This window comes from Phycodurus eques, chromosome 16, assembly GCF_024500275.1.
Source record: "Phycodurus eques isolate BA_2022a chromosome 16, UOR_Pequ_1.1, whole genome shotgun sequence".
Taxonomy (NCBI): domain Eukaryota; kingdom Metazoa; phylum Chordata; class Actinopteri; order Syngnathiformes; family Syngnathidae; genus Phycodurus; species Phycodurus eques.
Genome location: NC_084540.1, coordinates 13,524,691 through 13,537,748, shown reverse-complemented (window position 1 = coordinate 13,537,748; position 13,058 = coordinate 13,524,691). Strand labels below are relative to the sequence as shown.

The following is a 13,058-nucleotide window of genomic DNA, read 5'->3' as shown; positions in this document are numbered from 1 at the left end:
TGCTAGTGGACTACCCAAAGGGAAAATGTTGGGGTTGTTGGCATAGCTAGCTGCCTGCACATCGCAATTGCGCCGGATAACCGCTGATGTGAACGAAGGCACGCAGGTTCTAGTGCCGGACTCCAAAGTGTGTGACTAGGCCCTGTTTTAGCCGCACCCCCAAAAACTGGGAAAGTGGTGAAAAATCTCCACAATTGAGGACTACATAGTTCTCTTGGCACAGCAATTTTCTTCAAATCTCTGAATTCACTTTAGAGGGTGTTGAAAGTAGTTGAATTGTAGGACAAAAAATGTGCATACAAGTAAGATGTCATGGTACAACATCACTCATCAACATGGACTTTTATCTTTATTGTGGTTTCAAATTGTTTCACATTTTATACAAAATCAATAGAAAACACCTGACACTCCCAATCTCCTGGCTAATCTTTGCTGAGTGGCCTCAGTCAACAAAAGGACCGCTGGAATTAACATCCTAAAACAGCGAATTAATCAAATGAAGACACTGTCCACCAAGAGTCAATGGTCAGAAGCAGAACAATTTACAGTGCTAACCTGCGATTATAAGAAATGTACAGACACATTGTTGTGTTTCTTAGCTCTGCATAATAAATGGTCATAAAATGTCTTCAGTGTATGGACACAGTATCATGGCAACATCATGTAGGCTGACACGGCACAGCCTGTAGCTTTACAAAAAAAGCCATAATATCAAAGTTGGAATTTGACCAATGATTGGAGGGAAGCAAGGGTGGGCGGGTCCAGGGAGCCTCTGTTGAACAGGTAGAAGTGATTGAGGATAAACATAAGCTAATTACACCACACGCACGCACACAAACCTCTGCCAGCAAAAAGCATCAAAAGTCAGATGCGAGCAGACGACACACACTGTGGGCTTCTTGCCCAAAAAGTGTGTGTGTGTGTGTGCTCATGTGAGAGAGCAAAGTGTCAGAAAGGAGAGTACAGCACACACCCTCAGATATCAGACAAATGAAAATAGATTTTTATTAAGCCAATGCAGAGATCTTAAGAAGAAGAAAAAAACATGATAGGAGAGCAAAGAGGCACTTACACAATTGTTTTTTTATACACAGCGCTAGCATCTGCGTGTGTGTCTTTAGTAGAGCACTGCTACATTTCTATTTTGATCAATAGTCCAACACGCACACTCACATTGGGGTTTTGTTTGAGCGGTTGGCACATGTACATGCAAAGCAGTCAGTTTGGCCTGCGCAGACTAAACCGAGGGGAAAAGGAGCACAAGGAAGAGGGAGGAAGATAAAATATGGAGATGTATGTGAAGAAACAAACAACAACAAATAACAACAGAAAGGCTCTAGAGCGCTCGGTGTGTTTAAAAAAAAAAAAAAAAAAACACCTTCCCTCTCTGATCTTGCTCTCCCCCTAGTGTCACTTGTCTATAGCAGCGCCAGAGGAGGCCCTCTGATTGATGGGTGAGGCCGTTCATTTGGTCAGTCAGTTTCCAGGATGAGCGGCGGCTGCTCATTCTCGTCCTCCAGGCGCAAGTTGTTGAGGTCGTCGTCTAGCCCCGCCCCTCCCACGGCACCCTGCTCGTCACAGTAACCTAGGATGTTAAAAGGTGAGTGTGAGTTCAAAGGTCACCTAATTGGACACAAAATACTTAGAACCCCCCCCCCCTTAATTTAACATGCATACCGTATTGTATTATAAGGTATTGTAATGCCCTAACATGTGGGCAAGGAGAGCGACAGCCAAATACAGAAATACAAACTGTTTTTTTTGGGGAGCCTGGAACAGACTAATGACATTTCAATGAGGAAAATTTATTTGAGTAAACTGAGTTACAAACTTGGTCACAGAACAAATTAAGTTCTTAAGCCAAGGTACGCTTCACTTAAATAATGATCTTGTTTCAATTGACTGACACAGTGTGAAATTTGGGCCTGTTTTGTTGAACACAAAGCTATCATTATGTCATATAAATGGCAAGCGGTGGATACATAGGTTAATTGTACCTTGTGACATTTCGTGGAAGAGCATTTAATGGCTCTGCCTGTCACTATACATTGCTGGAATAGATAGATGCTCAAAGACACATATTTGTAATAAAATTTTAGGATCAACAAAGTGAAACTGGCCAATTTTCCACAGCACATGTGATGATCAGTGCTCTCCTGTGTGGTGTACTTGAGACCCCACACAGCACACCACACGTCTGCCATAATACTAAAGGCCTCTTTATACACCCGCGCTCGAGCATTCGACAATGCCCGCATTGCATCACATGACCGACATATCGGCCTGCGTGGCCCCTCTGCGTCGCTTGACGCGCACACGGCTAAAATTATCATCCCTCGTGATTGGTCCGTTTTAGTCACATGCTGTGATGATGTAATCAGCGTTCGTCCCAGTTCCACATAGCACCTACGCTGCCGCCTTCTTGATAGATTTTGCAGCATAATTAAACGTATGATCTGGTCATCTAGGTCCATTTGTTCTAGCAGACTCTGTTCCACGGTCGCCATTGTTGTTGCTTTGTTCCGGAAACGAAAGTAAAAACGGCTACCGGAAATGGTCAAAAAAATCCTGAGGAAACTCCACCCTGTGGCGTCCTAGCCAATACCAGCCGGAGCGACACCCCTGACTTGGAGGAGAACTGCAGCACACTTTTAAAACAGCGCGCATGGGTTGCGCTCGAGTATAAAGGCAAACTGCGTGCGTGATAGCCATAGTGACGTCAGCGCGGTCGCCGTCCACATGAGTATAAAGAAGCCTTAAGACTGACCTGCGACAGGCAGCATGGTGCAACAGGGTATCAACACTAACGGAAAATACAAAGAAGAAAGAGTAGTAGAACTAGAAGAAATAGAAGCTAAACTAACTGCAAGCTTACATTGTGCTCGAAAGCTCGTCTCTCCTTGTCATTTTTACTGCGGTCAATGACTGAAGGAAAACATTAAGCCGGCCGGACTGTGTACTAGGACGCAACCACAATCCAGTAGGCAACTGACACTCGCACACCTACTAACTTGCTGCAACCAAAAATACCACCCCTGTCTTTATCAGGAAGCAACATTTTGAAGTATTGGTTTATTGGACCACAAACAACATGGCCATTGTAAAGGAAAAAGCACACTGCCCTGACCGCTGCTGTAATTATAGTTCTATAGGTACATATCGTCCTTGGTCGGGCGGAATCCTCGCATGTACAAAATTATTACTTTGCAGGAAATTAAAAAAAACAAAAAAAAAAACATTACAAAATAGAAAAAAAAAAGCCATTTTGCTTGAGTTACTAAACACTGCATCATTCAAGTTGGTATTACACCTCAGACTGCTGTCATATGCCGTTGCGCACCAGAATAAACACAACCCCAAAATCAAGTTAAAAAAGAAAATCACTAATTTATTACGCTGTCATTGATTAAAATGACAGGACACGTTGCCAGTGCCAGCCGTCCACAGCGCACCAACCCCCTGACAAGAAAAAATAAAAATCTTTAATACTTCACAAAAGCATATGACTGTGGTTACATCACCATCTCAAACTATTTCTTCAAGGTCTTGGAGCCATGAGTGATGCTATAAACAAAACGACGTGCTGACTAAGCAGTTTAATAGGTGGAAATTAATCTGCATGGGTGTATCTAACCCAGTGATTTCCAACCTATATGGAGTTGAGGCACATATTTTACAACTGAAGAATCTCACGGCACACCAACAAACATAAATGTCACAAAAAGTGAATACATTAATTACAGTATGTACTTCCCGCCATCTAATAGAATAGCATTTATTTGGTCAGTCTGTCACTATGCCTCACTGGCATAAATCGATGAACAAAGATACATTATTTCTTTTTTTTTTTTTTATTAGAATTTTTTTTGACCAATTATGTAACATTTTATAAGTTCCCATGACACACCTGAAGAGCGCTCACGGCACACCAATGTGCCCCGGCACACTGGTTGAGAATCACTGATTTAACATGACTATTTTCACTTGTAATTCTCTTAAAAAAATAGAAAAAAAATAAAATAAAATAATAAAAACTCCTGAATTTTGATTTTAATGTGCCATAATGCCACAAGGCTCCCACAGAGTGAGGGAAGAGGTTGTCTTTTACAACACTTCTCAGACAGTTGAGCATTCAAAGAGAATTAATAGATCTGTTGTCAAGCTTTTCCCCCCCCCCAACACTTTAAATTGGTTAATTTTATGAAAAAAGAAAAGACAACTTAAGAACAGATCGATTGTGTCGATTTGTGAAAAAATATTAAATTGACCTTATTAGGACACAGAAGATTCCAGCCCGACAGTGACGATATGAAATTATAAATATAGTTACGGTAAAGACACAATTTCTAAATATTGGTATGGCTTGGTGGCTGACTGGATATATAAATAAAATATTTATTTATTTATTTATTTATTTTTATTTTACACAACAAAAATTAAAATTTTTTGTTGTGTAAGATCATGTGATACAACCTCACATTTTGATTGGCCGGAACACCGGTTGCGATTCGACATTTGTAATCGCAGCCAACCTCGTTGCAGACGGTCTGTAACTCGTAAAACTACTTGCTGAACCCTGCATACTGCCTGACTGTTCAGTGGCGTTCTGCCACAAAGATTTAACACAACTAGTTTCTCCTCTATTTGTGTCCGGCAACAGCGCGAGCTTCAGGTCACTTCCTAATTGGCTTTCGTTACTTTTCAAGTCGCAATCACAGAATCAGTGGCTCGCCCGACCTTGGTGTTGACCACACATATAAGGATTTGTGATCGTTTAATATTTTGCGAGATCACGGAGGTAAAATGACTATTAACACACCTCGCACCACAGTATAATCTTTCAGAGACATCTGAGAAGGGTTAGAGGTTTAAAATGCTCTAATGTATCCTGCCTGTTGATTTGTACACTACATACCCTGCTTAACATTGCTCCTTCCTTATTCATGATTCTATATGCATGACTTACTGAGGAATCCACCGGATGTACTCAGTTATGAGCGTTAGAATGCTTTGTGACATACCTTTAGTGACAGAAGCACTGTAGGTCTGCGCCACAAGTGGGCGATCATGTGACCCCTGCTCCAGGATCTCATTAGGCGGCTCTGCGCTGCCGTCTAACCTGAGGTCAACAGCAGAGGCTCTGTTTCACAAAGGCTGGATTTACACTGCAGGTGCAAGTCACCAATTACGATTTAATGCTTAGATCGATTATTCTCTTATTCAACTCCCAGGTACATTTCAATTGACAGTGGCAGTATGTGATCTCATGTCCGTGTTTACATTGACGGAACACATGAAACAATCCGCAGACGCCCAAATTGTCCGTAAACGACTAGTATCAACACCAAGCAATGACAACACAAAAGTAAACAATAATAAATTAATTTATATAAAAATCAAATGTTACAATGTGAAGACAATTTGCAATTTTGATCTTTTACCCAAAAACATGAAGTTGACTCACAATTTACTTTCGGGGGCCACAAAAAAGCTGTAATGGGCCAGATCTGCCTCTCGGGCCCCGAGTTTGATATCTGTACACTACAGTAACACAGTAGCCATCCAACCTTATCCAGAGTGTAAATTTCATCACTGACAACTACAAACACAATAATAAACAGACTGCTCAATGATACAAATTGAGCAATATAACTGTGTGATCTTTGTAAATGTAGAATTTGTTATACTGCTCTTTGATCTTATACATCTTGTTACTATGTCTCTACTGTGCAGGGGTACCTAACGCCATGGCCAGTGTACCTGTCATTGACAATAACACATACATGATAATGAATGCTATCATCTTTAAGCAACCCATGTAAACCTCAGAAATCCAATATGGTCTAATTTAGCACAAGTGGGGTTATTCATGTCCAAATAAACAGAGCACTTTTACTGTGTATGTCGAAGTTTGCGTTACCTGTGCTGCTTCATGAGAGTGCATTCCCCTCCTTCTTGTGGATCCAAGTTGTAGAGATATAAGTAGCCATCAGCCGCTGCAACCAGCAACCTGGGAATCTTCTGAATCCTACGAGAAAACCAAAAAGACAAAAATAAGACTGCGTATGTGGTATTGAATTCATGAACTCATGTATTGACATGTCATGCTGACGTGCCTCTACCTAATTCCTATTGGTGTTAATATATATGGAAAGCTTATTGACTCTGAATATTTCTATATAATAAAGATTGGACAACATATTCTTCAAAGGAGCAATGACCAGTGTATCGCTAAGTGGAAGATAACATGCTTGAGCTCGATCTCACTGAATATCCTTCTGGTGCTTCGTACTTTTTAATGTCTTGCAGAAATTAGCGCAATAAAAAAAGTATAGAGAGAAAGTTACATTGTTAAAGCACAGATGTTTTTATGGCCACAGAAGGGCAGGCGCACGGTGGCGAAGGCTCGCCCCTGTGTGAACATTTCTGTGACCTGGGAGGGCAGATAGGTGGTTGACGCCATCAGAACCTTGCCCAAGTACCCACCCCAAGTGGTGGGCTCCTCTGCTGGCCTACACACACAATGTGAGAAACATTGGTAATTTCACAGTACAACCTTCCATCAGTTTTCTCAAGAGTAATCCCCCCCATATTCACGGTTCACTATTAACCTAGTTGTTCCTGTGGAACCTATACCCAGCTACTGGCTAAAAATCTCACCTATTGTGTTTATTTAGTCTATCACAGCTAAGTTTGAGGGAAAGGCGAACTACACTCTGGATGGGTCACAGGCAATCACAGAGCACATATAGAGAGACAACCATTCACTCACATTCACACTGTCACAGAGTAAGAACTGAACCCATGCCGCCTGCACGGAGGTCAAGTAAGTGAACTACTATCAGTGATATTTATAGCCACATCAAAGACCCAACCATTCTTTTTGAAATACGTACACATACTTCTCCTTCTGTGTTTCTAGTTTGAAGATGTGAACCGTCTCTGTGTTGCTGGAGGCTGACAGGTACAAGCCCTCCATGCTGAAGGCCAAGGAGCAGATGCTCACACACCTACAACAAGGAACACAAACAATTAAGTGAATAGCACTCAAGTGTGGTATGAAACTTTTGGTGTAGCATATCAATCACCTCTTGACCCCTCGTCGAAATTCAAAGAGTTTTTGTCCTTCTGGGATGGAGAAGACACGGATGACAGTGCCCTGGGACGAGGAAGTGAAACACAAAAAGACACGCATAGGAAGACAACGGTTGAAGGCGATGTAAGGAGACTTTATTTACTCAAGCATGCAGACAGAGAGCTACAGATAGAAAAAATAACCGGGCATGGGGGTTGTTACTGTCCTACCTTCTCTGAAGCTGTGGCTAGTTTAGTTCCGCTGGCATCAAAAGCAAGAGCTGCTAATGGGCTGTCGTGGGCTGGAATCATGTTTGCGGCTCGCTGGAACACCACACACGCACACACATGTGTAAGGGGTGTGCAACATCAGAGCACAGGTTGTGGAAATACTGACAAAAGAAGGCAGTCACACAGGGCTGTCTTTGTTAGACTGTAACTAATAGGGTCACTGTCCAGTTAAAACCCTATAGCTTCACTTTATTCTTCCATGTGTGCAGACAAACAACCAATGGGAACATGTTGGATAACGGCATGTTTATAATGAACATCTCCATTCGCCTCAATACTGTCATAGAAAAGTGAAATCATGACTAACGAGAGAGCCTGAGGGGCGGAAGCGATGCTGTCTTTGTGTTCACCTACCAGGTTGACTGTGTCAAACACTTGAACTTCTCCTATCATGGCACTGCCAGGATATGCCAGGTAACAATTGTCGTTGTTAATGGACAGGGCACACAACCCTGCAGGAAGGTGCACAAACACAAACGAATTAAACAATTAAGTCATTCAAGGGCTGCGACTGGCTAGCGACCAGTTCAGGGTCTACACTGCCTCTCGCCCAGAGATAGCCGTGATAGGCTCCAGCACACCTGCGACCCTCGTGAGGATAAGCGGTACGGAAAATGGATAGATGAAGTCATTCGAGGGAAAAGATTCAATTGTAGCGCTGTATCCAAAATACTCTGATTAAATGACACGGTCAAAGGTATTAACTTTATGTTTCGTATTGCAGACCGTGAACTGCTTCATACAGAGGGCTCTTTCTGATTGTTATTATATTTCATTAAGAAAGGTCAAAGGTCAAAACTGCAATTACTACAGGAAAGTAATTCATTAAGAACGCCAAGGCAAAAAGGTTGTGGTCGACATATCAACACAAAGGATTCCTCATAAAGAACGGATTGTGTTGTGTGCTTCAAGTTATAGTAGTTTACACGGGGTGCTCAGTTTAAAACAGTTCTGACATTTCCAGATTACGAATGGCACATGATTTAAGAAAACATTGCCCAGTTACCACCATACTTACGGTTTTTCATTTGATTCTTTTACAGCATATTTATGGCCTACAAGTGTTTTGCATACACAATTTTTTTTCATCCAAACATTTACTGCAATTGTTACATTTCATGGTTCCGAACTCCATGCAACAAACTAGTTTGTGCAGCGATGTACGATTGCATCAATAAAACATCATTTATAACGCCATTTTTGTACAAACAAAATGCAAATCAAAGTGCCCAATTTGACTGTTTCATATTTATGGTTTGTGGCCTGTCCTCCACACATCAGATCCCCAACCACCGGGCCGCGGAACAGTACCATGCCGCAGGAAATTTGGTACCAGACCACACAAAAAGAATGGAAAAAACATAAAATCATCAGTCGGAAGTTTTATTTCAAAATTAGGTGCATCTGCATGTGCCTCGGTCAAAAAGCTCATCTCGGTCATGTGATACAGGGAAAAAGTAAGCCCACAAGGAAGTGAAAATTTGTAAAAATGAATCAACTAAAATACCGTGTTCGGAGAGCTTCTTCAAAAAGCCGTAAAGGCCAAATAACGAGACAGAGGAAAAGCCTACAACTTCCAAGAAAAAGAAAGCCATATTTAAGAGACAATGTTTACCCACAGTCGTACTTAAGGTACAGGTTTATTAGTAGCTGTCTCGCACGCACCAACTCCTGCTCTCCGTAATATGTTGCAAAGGGCTCGGATGAGGCAATGAAGCCATCAAAACTGCTTCGACACACAGGGCCCAAGCCCCTAGCATTTATATTTAAAAAAAAAAATTTATTAAAAAAAAAAACAAAAACAAAAAAACCAAGCCTTTTTTTGGTTTTGGAAAATAAAAAAGATAGGACCAGCTCGTTGATTAGAAATAAGCGCAGGGCTCAGTGCAGGGAAAAACGTAAATTCAAATAAAAGAAGTGTATTTTATCTATTTATTATATACCCTCATCTTTATACAGCTTTTCACCTAAATGAAAGTTGCAGTTGATATCGTGAGCTGGTTATGTGGAAGCGTGTCATTTGCATTCTAGGGTGGGGTTGTTGGGTATGCCATTAAAGAGCGTAAGCGCCAATAGAAACAAATTTCCCCTTGAATGGGTTGTGGCAAATATCTTATGTTTAATGGTAATCAGGAACTAATGGTAATGATACTAACAATGGTGAAATCAATACCTCTTGCCGAGAGGTAAACTGCAGTCATCAACAAAAGTAAGTGCTATTGTCTTTGCAGAGGTAGAAATTTTGATAGAGCTGTGGTTTTGTAGTTCATTAACCAAATGTGGTCAATGTGAGTATACTGACATGACAAGCTTGAGACAAACCTGAAGGATTGGGGGGAGTCTCTCTGATTGTATGCAGCACTTTCATGTCTCGAATATTGTGAATGTAAAGTGACTCCTCCAGACACACTATGAGCCGCTGTAGAGGAAACAACACACGCACACACACACAAAAACCCTAAATATCAACTGATCATTTTTTATAAAACTTCACCTGAGATGGAGGACATTGCAAATAAATCGAAGTGTCTTCTTACCTGTCTGTTGAGTTTAACAGCCAGTATTGTGTTGGAGTAAGAGTAGTTGCAGATTTCTGTTCCCTTCTTAAAGTGACAGACTTTGAGCTTCCTGGGGGCCTTCAGGCTGACGATGGCCACCAGGCTGCTGGAGAACAGACGCTCCACTATACACACATCCTCTGTGTCCGCTGTGGGACGCAAACACACACATCATCAGCTTTCATGTGTCACTATAGCAGTTTCAGAAGGGTTACATGCTTTTACGATATCAGACTTTGGAGGATGTGTCATGACAAGGAAGCTAGATACTTAAGGATGTGACGGCTATTAATAAAACGAAGTGATACTATTGATGGGAGTACAAGCAGCTGTACTGTACACATACATAATGTACATTTATACAGTAAAGGAAGTTAGGAGCGGTGTTATATTTTCACTGACCATAAGAAGATAAATAAAGGCTACTCACTACATTCATATATCTGCTCCAATTTCTCCACAGAGGACAGAGAAAAAAACTTGTATCCTGATTTGGTACCAACAGCCAGGGACCTTTGAAACAAATACAAACACAAGTCATCACCACAACAGAAAGACAACACATCTTTAATAACGCTGTAATGTCAGCCGACGCAACTAAATCAAACCACAAATGTAGGAAAATTTTATGTCAAAAACCTGGCGCCAGTCAATATTACAGTAAATACATAAGGAATTATGTGAATTAAAAATGGCCACATTGAAAATGATGAATGTAAATCTCTTCTCTCTGGTGCATGTGGCTACAGTTAGCACAACATCACGTTCGCTGAGCAGCTAGCCGCTACCGACCGACCATGTAAGACGAGCTACAGTATTAGAATTGGAAAACCAACAATACTCGCGTATTAGATTTGGCATCCGGATAAAACAAAGCCAGACGGTGTCTCGTCCGGCAGTGTCAGGTCGCCATTTGAACACAAAAGCCCATTCAATGTAAGCTAACGCTAGCTAGCGCGATAGACGGCCCATCGCAGCACGGAACGTTCCCCGCAGCCTGCCTGTGTTCTTCCGCTCCCTGCCCTACATTCGCCCCGACCCGGCCCCGGCTTACGTGTTGTCCTGGTTAAAGTTGGCAAAGAGGAGCTGGCTTCCGCCCGCATCCCCGCTTAGGCTGGCCAGGTTCATGAGCCCGGCACCATCGGCGTTTCAAGTCCAGGGGGAATTTGAAGTATCTGGCCTGATAACGGTAGTGTGTATTTGGGGCCAGGTGTATATTTGCGCTTCAGGGAACCATTGCGTTGGCCAGCGTAGCACTGCTAATGCTAACAATATTGTTGTTGTTTTACATTGGGGGTTGCCGCTTATGCTTCACTCATACGCGCATGCGCGGAGCCCGACGCGTGGTGCGGCCTTAAAGTGACCGACACATATTTGTTCGACTCAAGCGCTCAAGCCTGAACATAAAAAGAAAAATAATATCTTCATTGTGCTGCCACCTTAAGAGTCCTATCCGGGCCGCTTCTGAAAATATGATTTTAGAATATATCTGCCCAGGTTTGTAAACATAAGCGAACAAACGCAAGCCGCGAAACGCAAGCCAAATAAATGTCATGTTTCATGCTACAGCGTCATCAGCTGTCGATACATGGTAGTACAGTAGTGCATGCCACACTTGAAATCATACACGGTACAGATAAGTACAAGAAATGTTGGATTTATTAAATATATCGAGACGTGACAAAAATACTCACATTCTGTACTTAAGTAGAAGTAGAGATACTTTGAGGGAAAAAAGACTAAAAAGGAAGGACTTTCTCTACTCCTTCACTTATAAAAAGTACACTATGAAAAGTACTTGCGTACAAAAAAAAGAAAGAAAAACGACTGTCAATTATATGGAAAATTGCTTTGCTAACTTGGCACAACGAAAAAAAAAAACAGTTGGCTTTTATGCTATCAAAACATGTTCCTAGCTTTGCTAATGTTGCGAACTGACCAGCGATACTGCAGAGTCGCCAAAAAGTGTACTCAAGTAAGAGCCTAATGTTACTTTAGCGTAATATTAAAGTCAAATTAAAGTTAAAAAGGTGTCCTCCAAATTATTTATTTATTCAACCTTCATTTATCCAGGTAAGGATTCTCATTTTCAATGGCGACCTGCCAGCAGACAGCAGTGGAAAACAAAGTAAAATAAAATCAAATACAAATACATAGACAACAAACTGCACAGTGTGATATAATTACATAATACATTACATTACATCATAGCACATGATGACTAAAAGGTTCAAAATGGGCTAAAATGGCAGGTGCCGTGACCATGTACATTATCCCTCACTAACTTTTTAAACGACGATGTTGCTATGAATGAGTTGAGTCTTATAATTTCTTGCAGACTATTCCAGTTGTTTGGGGCAGAAAATTGACCAAAAGTTGTGCAGACTTTGGGATGGAAGACATTAAAAAAAACTGCTGGAACGGAGAGTGCAGGTGGTGGTATGCATGGTGAGCAGAGAGCAAAGACAGGGGGAGATTACTTGATTGACTTCTACAAGTAGTAGAGTAATTAAGTATTCAATGAAAAAAAAAATGTATGTACTGAGTAACTGGTGAGTAACCTCTGGTTTATTATATGACAGCACCCGGGGCAGAAGTCTCTCTGAGAACCCACATCAAATAGTTCATGCAAGAGCAACAGTAGATGATAAAAATAAACATCAATGTAATGGACAAAAGGTAATGTTTCTGAACAAACAAAATAGTCAAGTAAAAGTCAAAAATATACGCTATATGTATTTCTAAACTACTCTACCATGAACAGTCCATCTAAAAAGTTGCTTAAGTAATAGTAACAGTAAACATAGTGTACAGATATCTGTTTTCAAAATGTAGAGGCTAACAACAAAAAAGTTATCAGAAAAGTAAATACTTAATTAAAATACAGATACCTGAAAAATCTACTAACAATACTTATTTATTAGCGTTGTAAAGTACTTCGTTACTTGAGAAAAATCAACAGTTGCATTAATAACATTGACCGTCAGGTGTTGTACTGTCAATTACTATACAATATGTTGCACATTTAGTTTTACCTCATTCATGAATACATTTAATTACTGGACCTTACAAAATGTACACAGTGTGTCTGATTAACCGAATCACAACTTGGTGCATTTCACATTTTCAGTCACA

At 41.0% G+C, this 13,058-nt stretch overlaps 1 protein-coding gene across 2 annotated transcripts; it reads right to left on the bottom strand.

Moving 5' to 3' along the window:
* Nucleotides 1-330: 330 nt before the first annotated feature.
* On the bottom strand, nt 331-11,213 carry wipi2 (WD repeat domain, phosphoinositide interacting 2). 2 transcript variants are annotated; one of them, XM_061701111.1, is made up of 12 exons: nt 10,978-11,213; nt 10,354-10,436; nt 9,903-10,072; nt 9,688-9,784; nt 7,720-7,817; nt 7,306-7,398; nt 7,089-7,159; nt 6,897-7,010; nt 6,348-6,512; nt 5,921-6,028; nt 5,022-5,119; nt 331-1,585 (listed from the first exon to the last, which is right to left on the bottom strand). In XM_061701111.1, exons 1-12 carry the CDS (start codon nt 11,049-11,051, stop codon nt 1,473-1,475), a joined length of 1,284 nt encoding a protein of 427 aa, XP_061557095.1. In that variant the 5' UTR covers nt 11,052-11,213; the 3' UTR covers nt 331-1,472. The 2 variants fall into 2 exon arrangements, with proteins under 2 accessions (XP_061557095.1, XP_061557096.1); XM_061701112.1 differs by having other exon boundaries at nt 6,903-7,010.
* Between the last annotated feature and the right edge of the window lie 1,845 nt (nt 11,214-13,058).

Bases quoted from the DNA above. Each gene is read 5' to 3' on its own strand.
- wipi2 (XM_061701111.1), bottom strand. From the start codon at position 11,051: ATGAACCTGGCCAGCCTAAGCGGGGATGCGGGCGGAAGCCAGCTCCTC. The intron at 7,818-9,687 runs GTTTGTCTCAAG...ACCTTCCTGCAG, and splicing joins GACTCCCCCCAATCCTTCAG to GGTTGTGTGCCCTGTCCATT. The intron at 7,399-7,719 runs GTAGGTGAACAC...GTGGTGTTCCAG, and splicing joins TGTTTGACACAGTCAACCTG to CGAGCCGCAAACATGATTCC.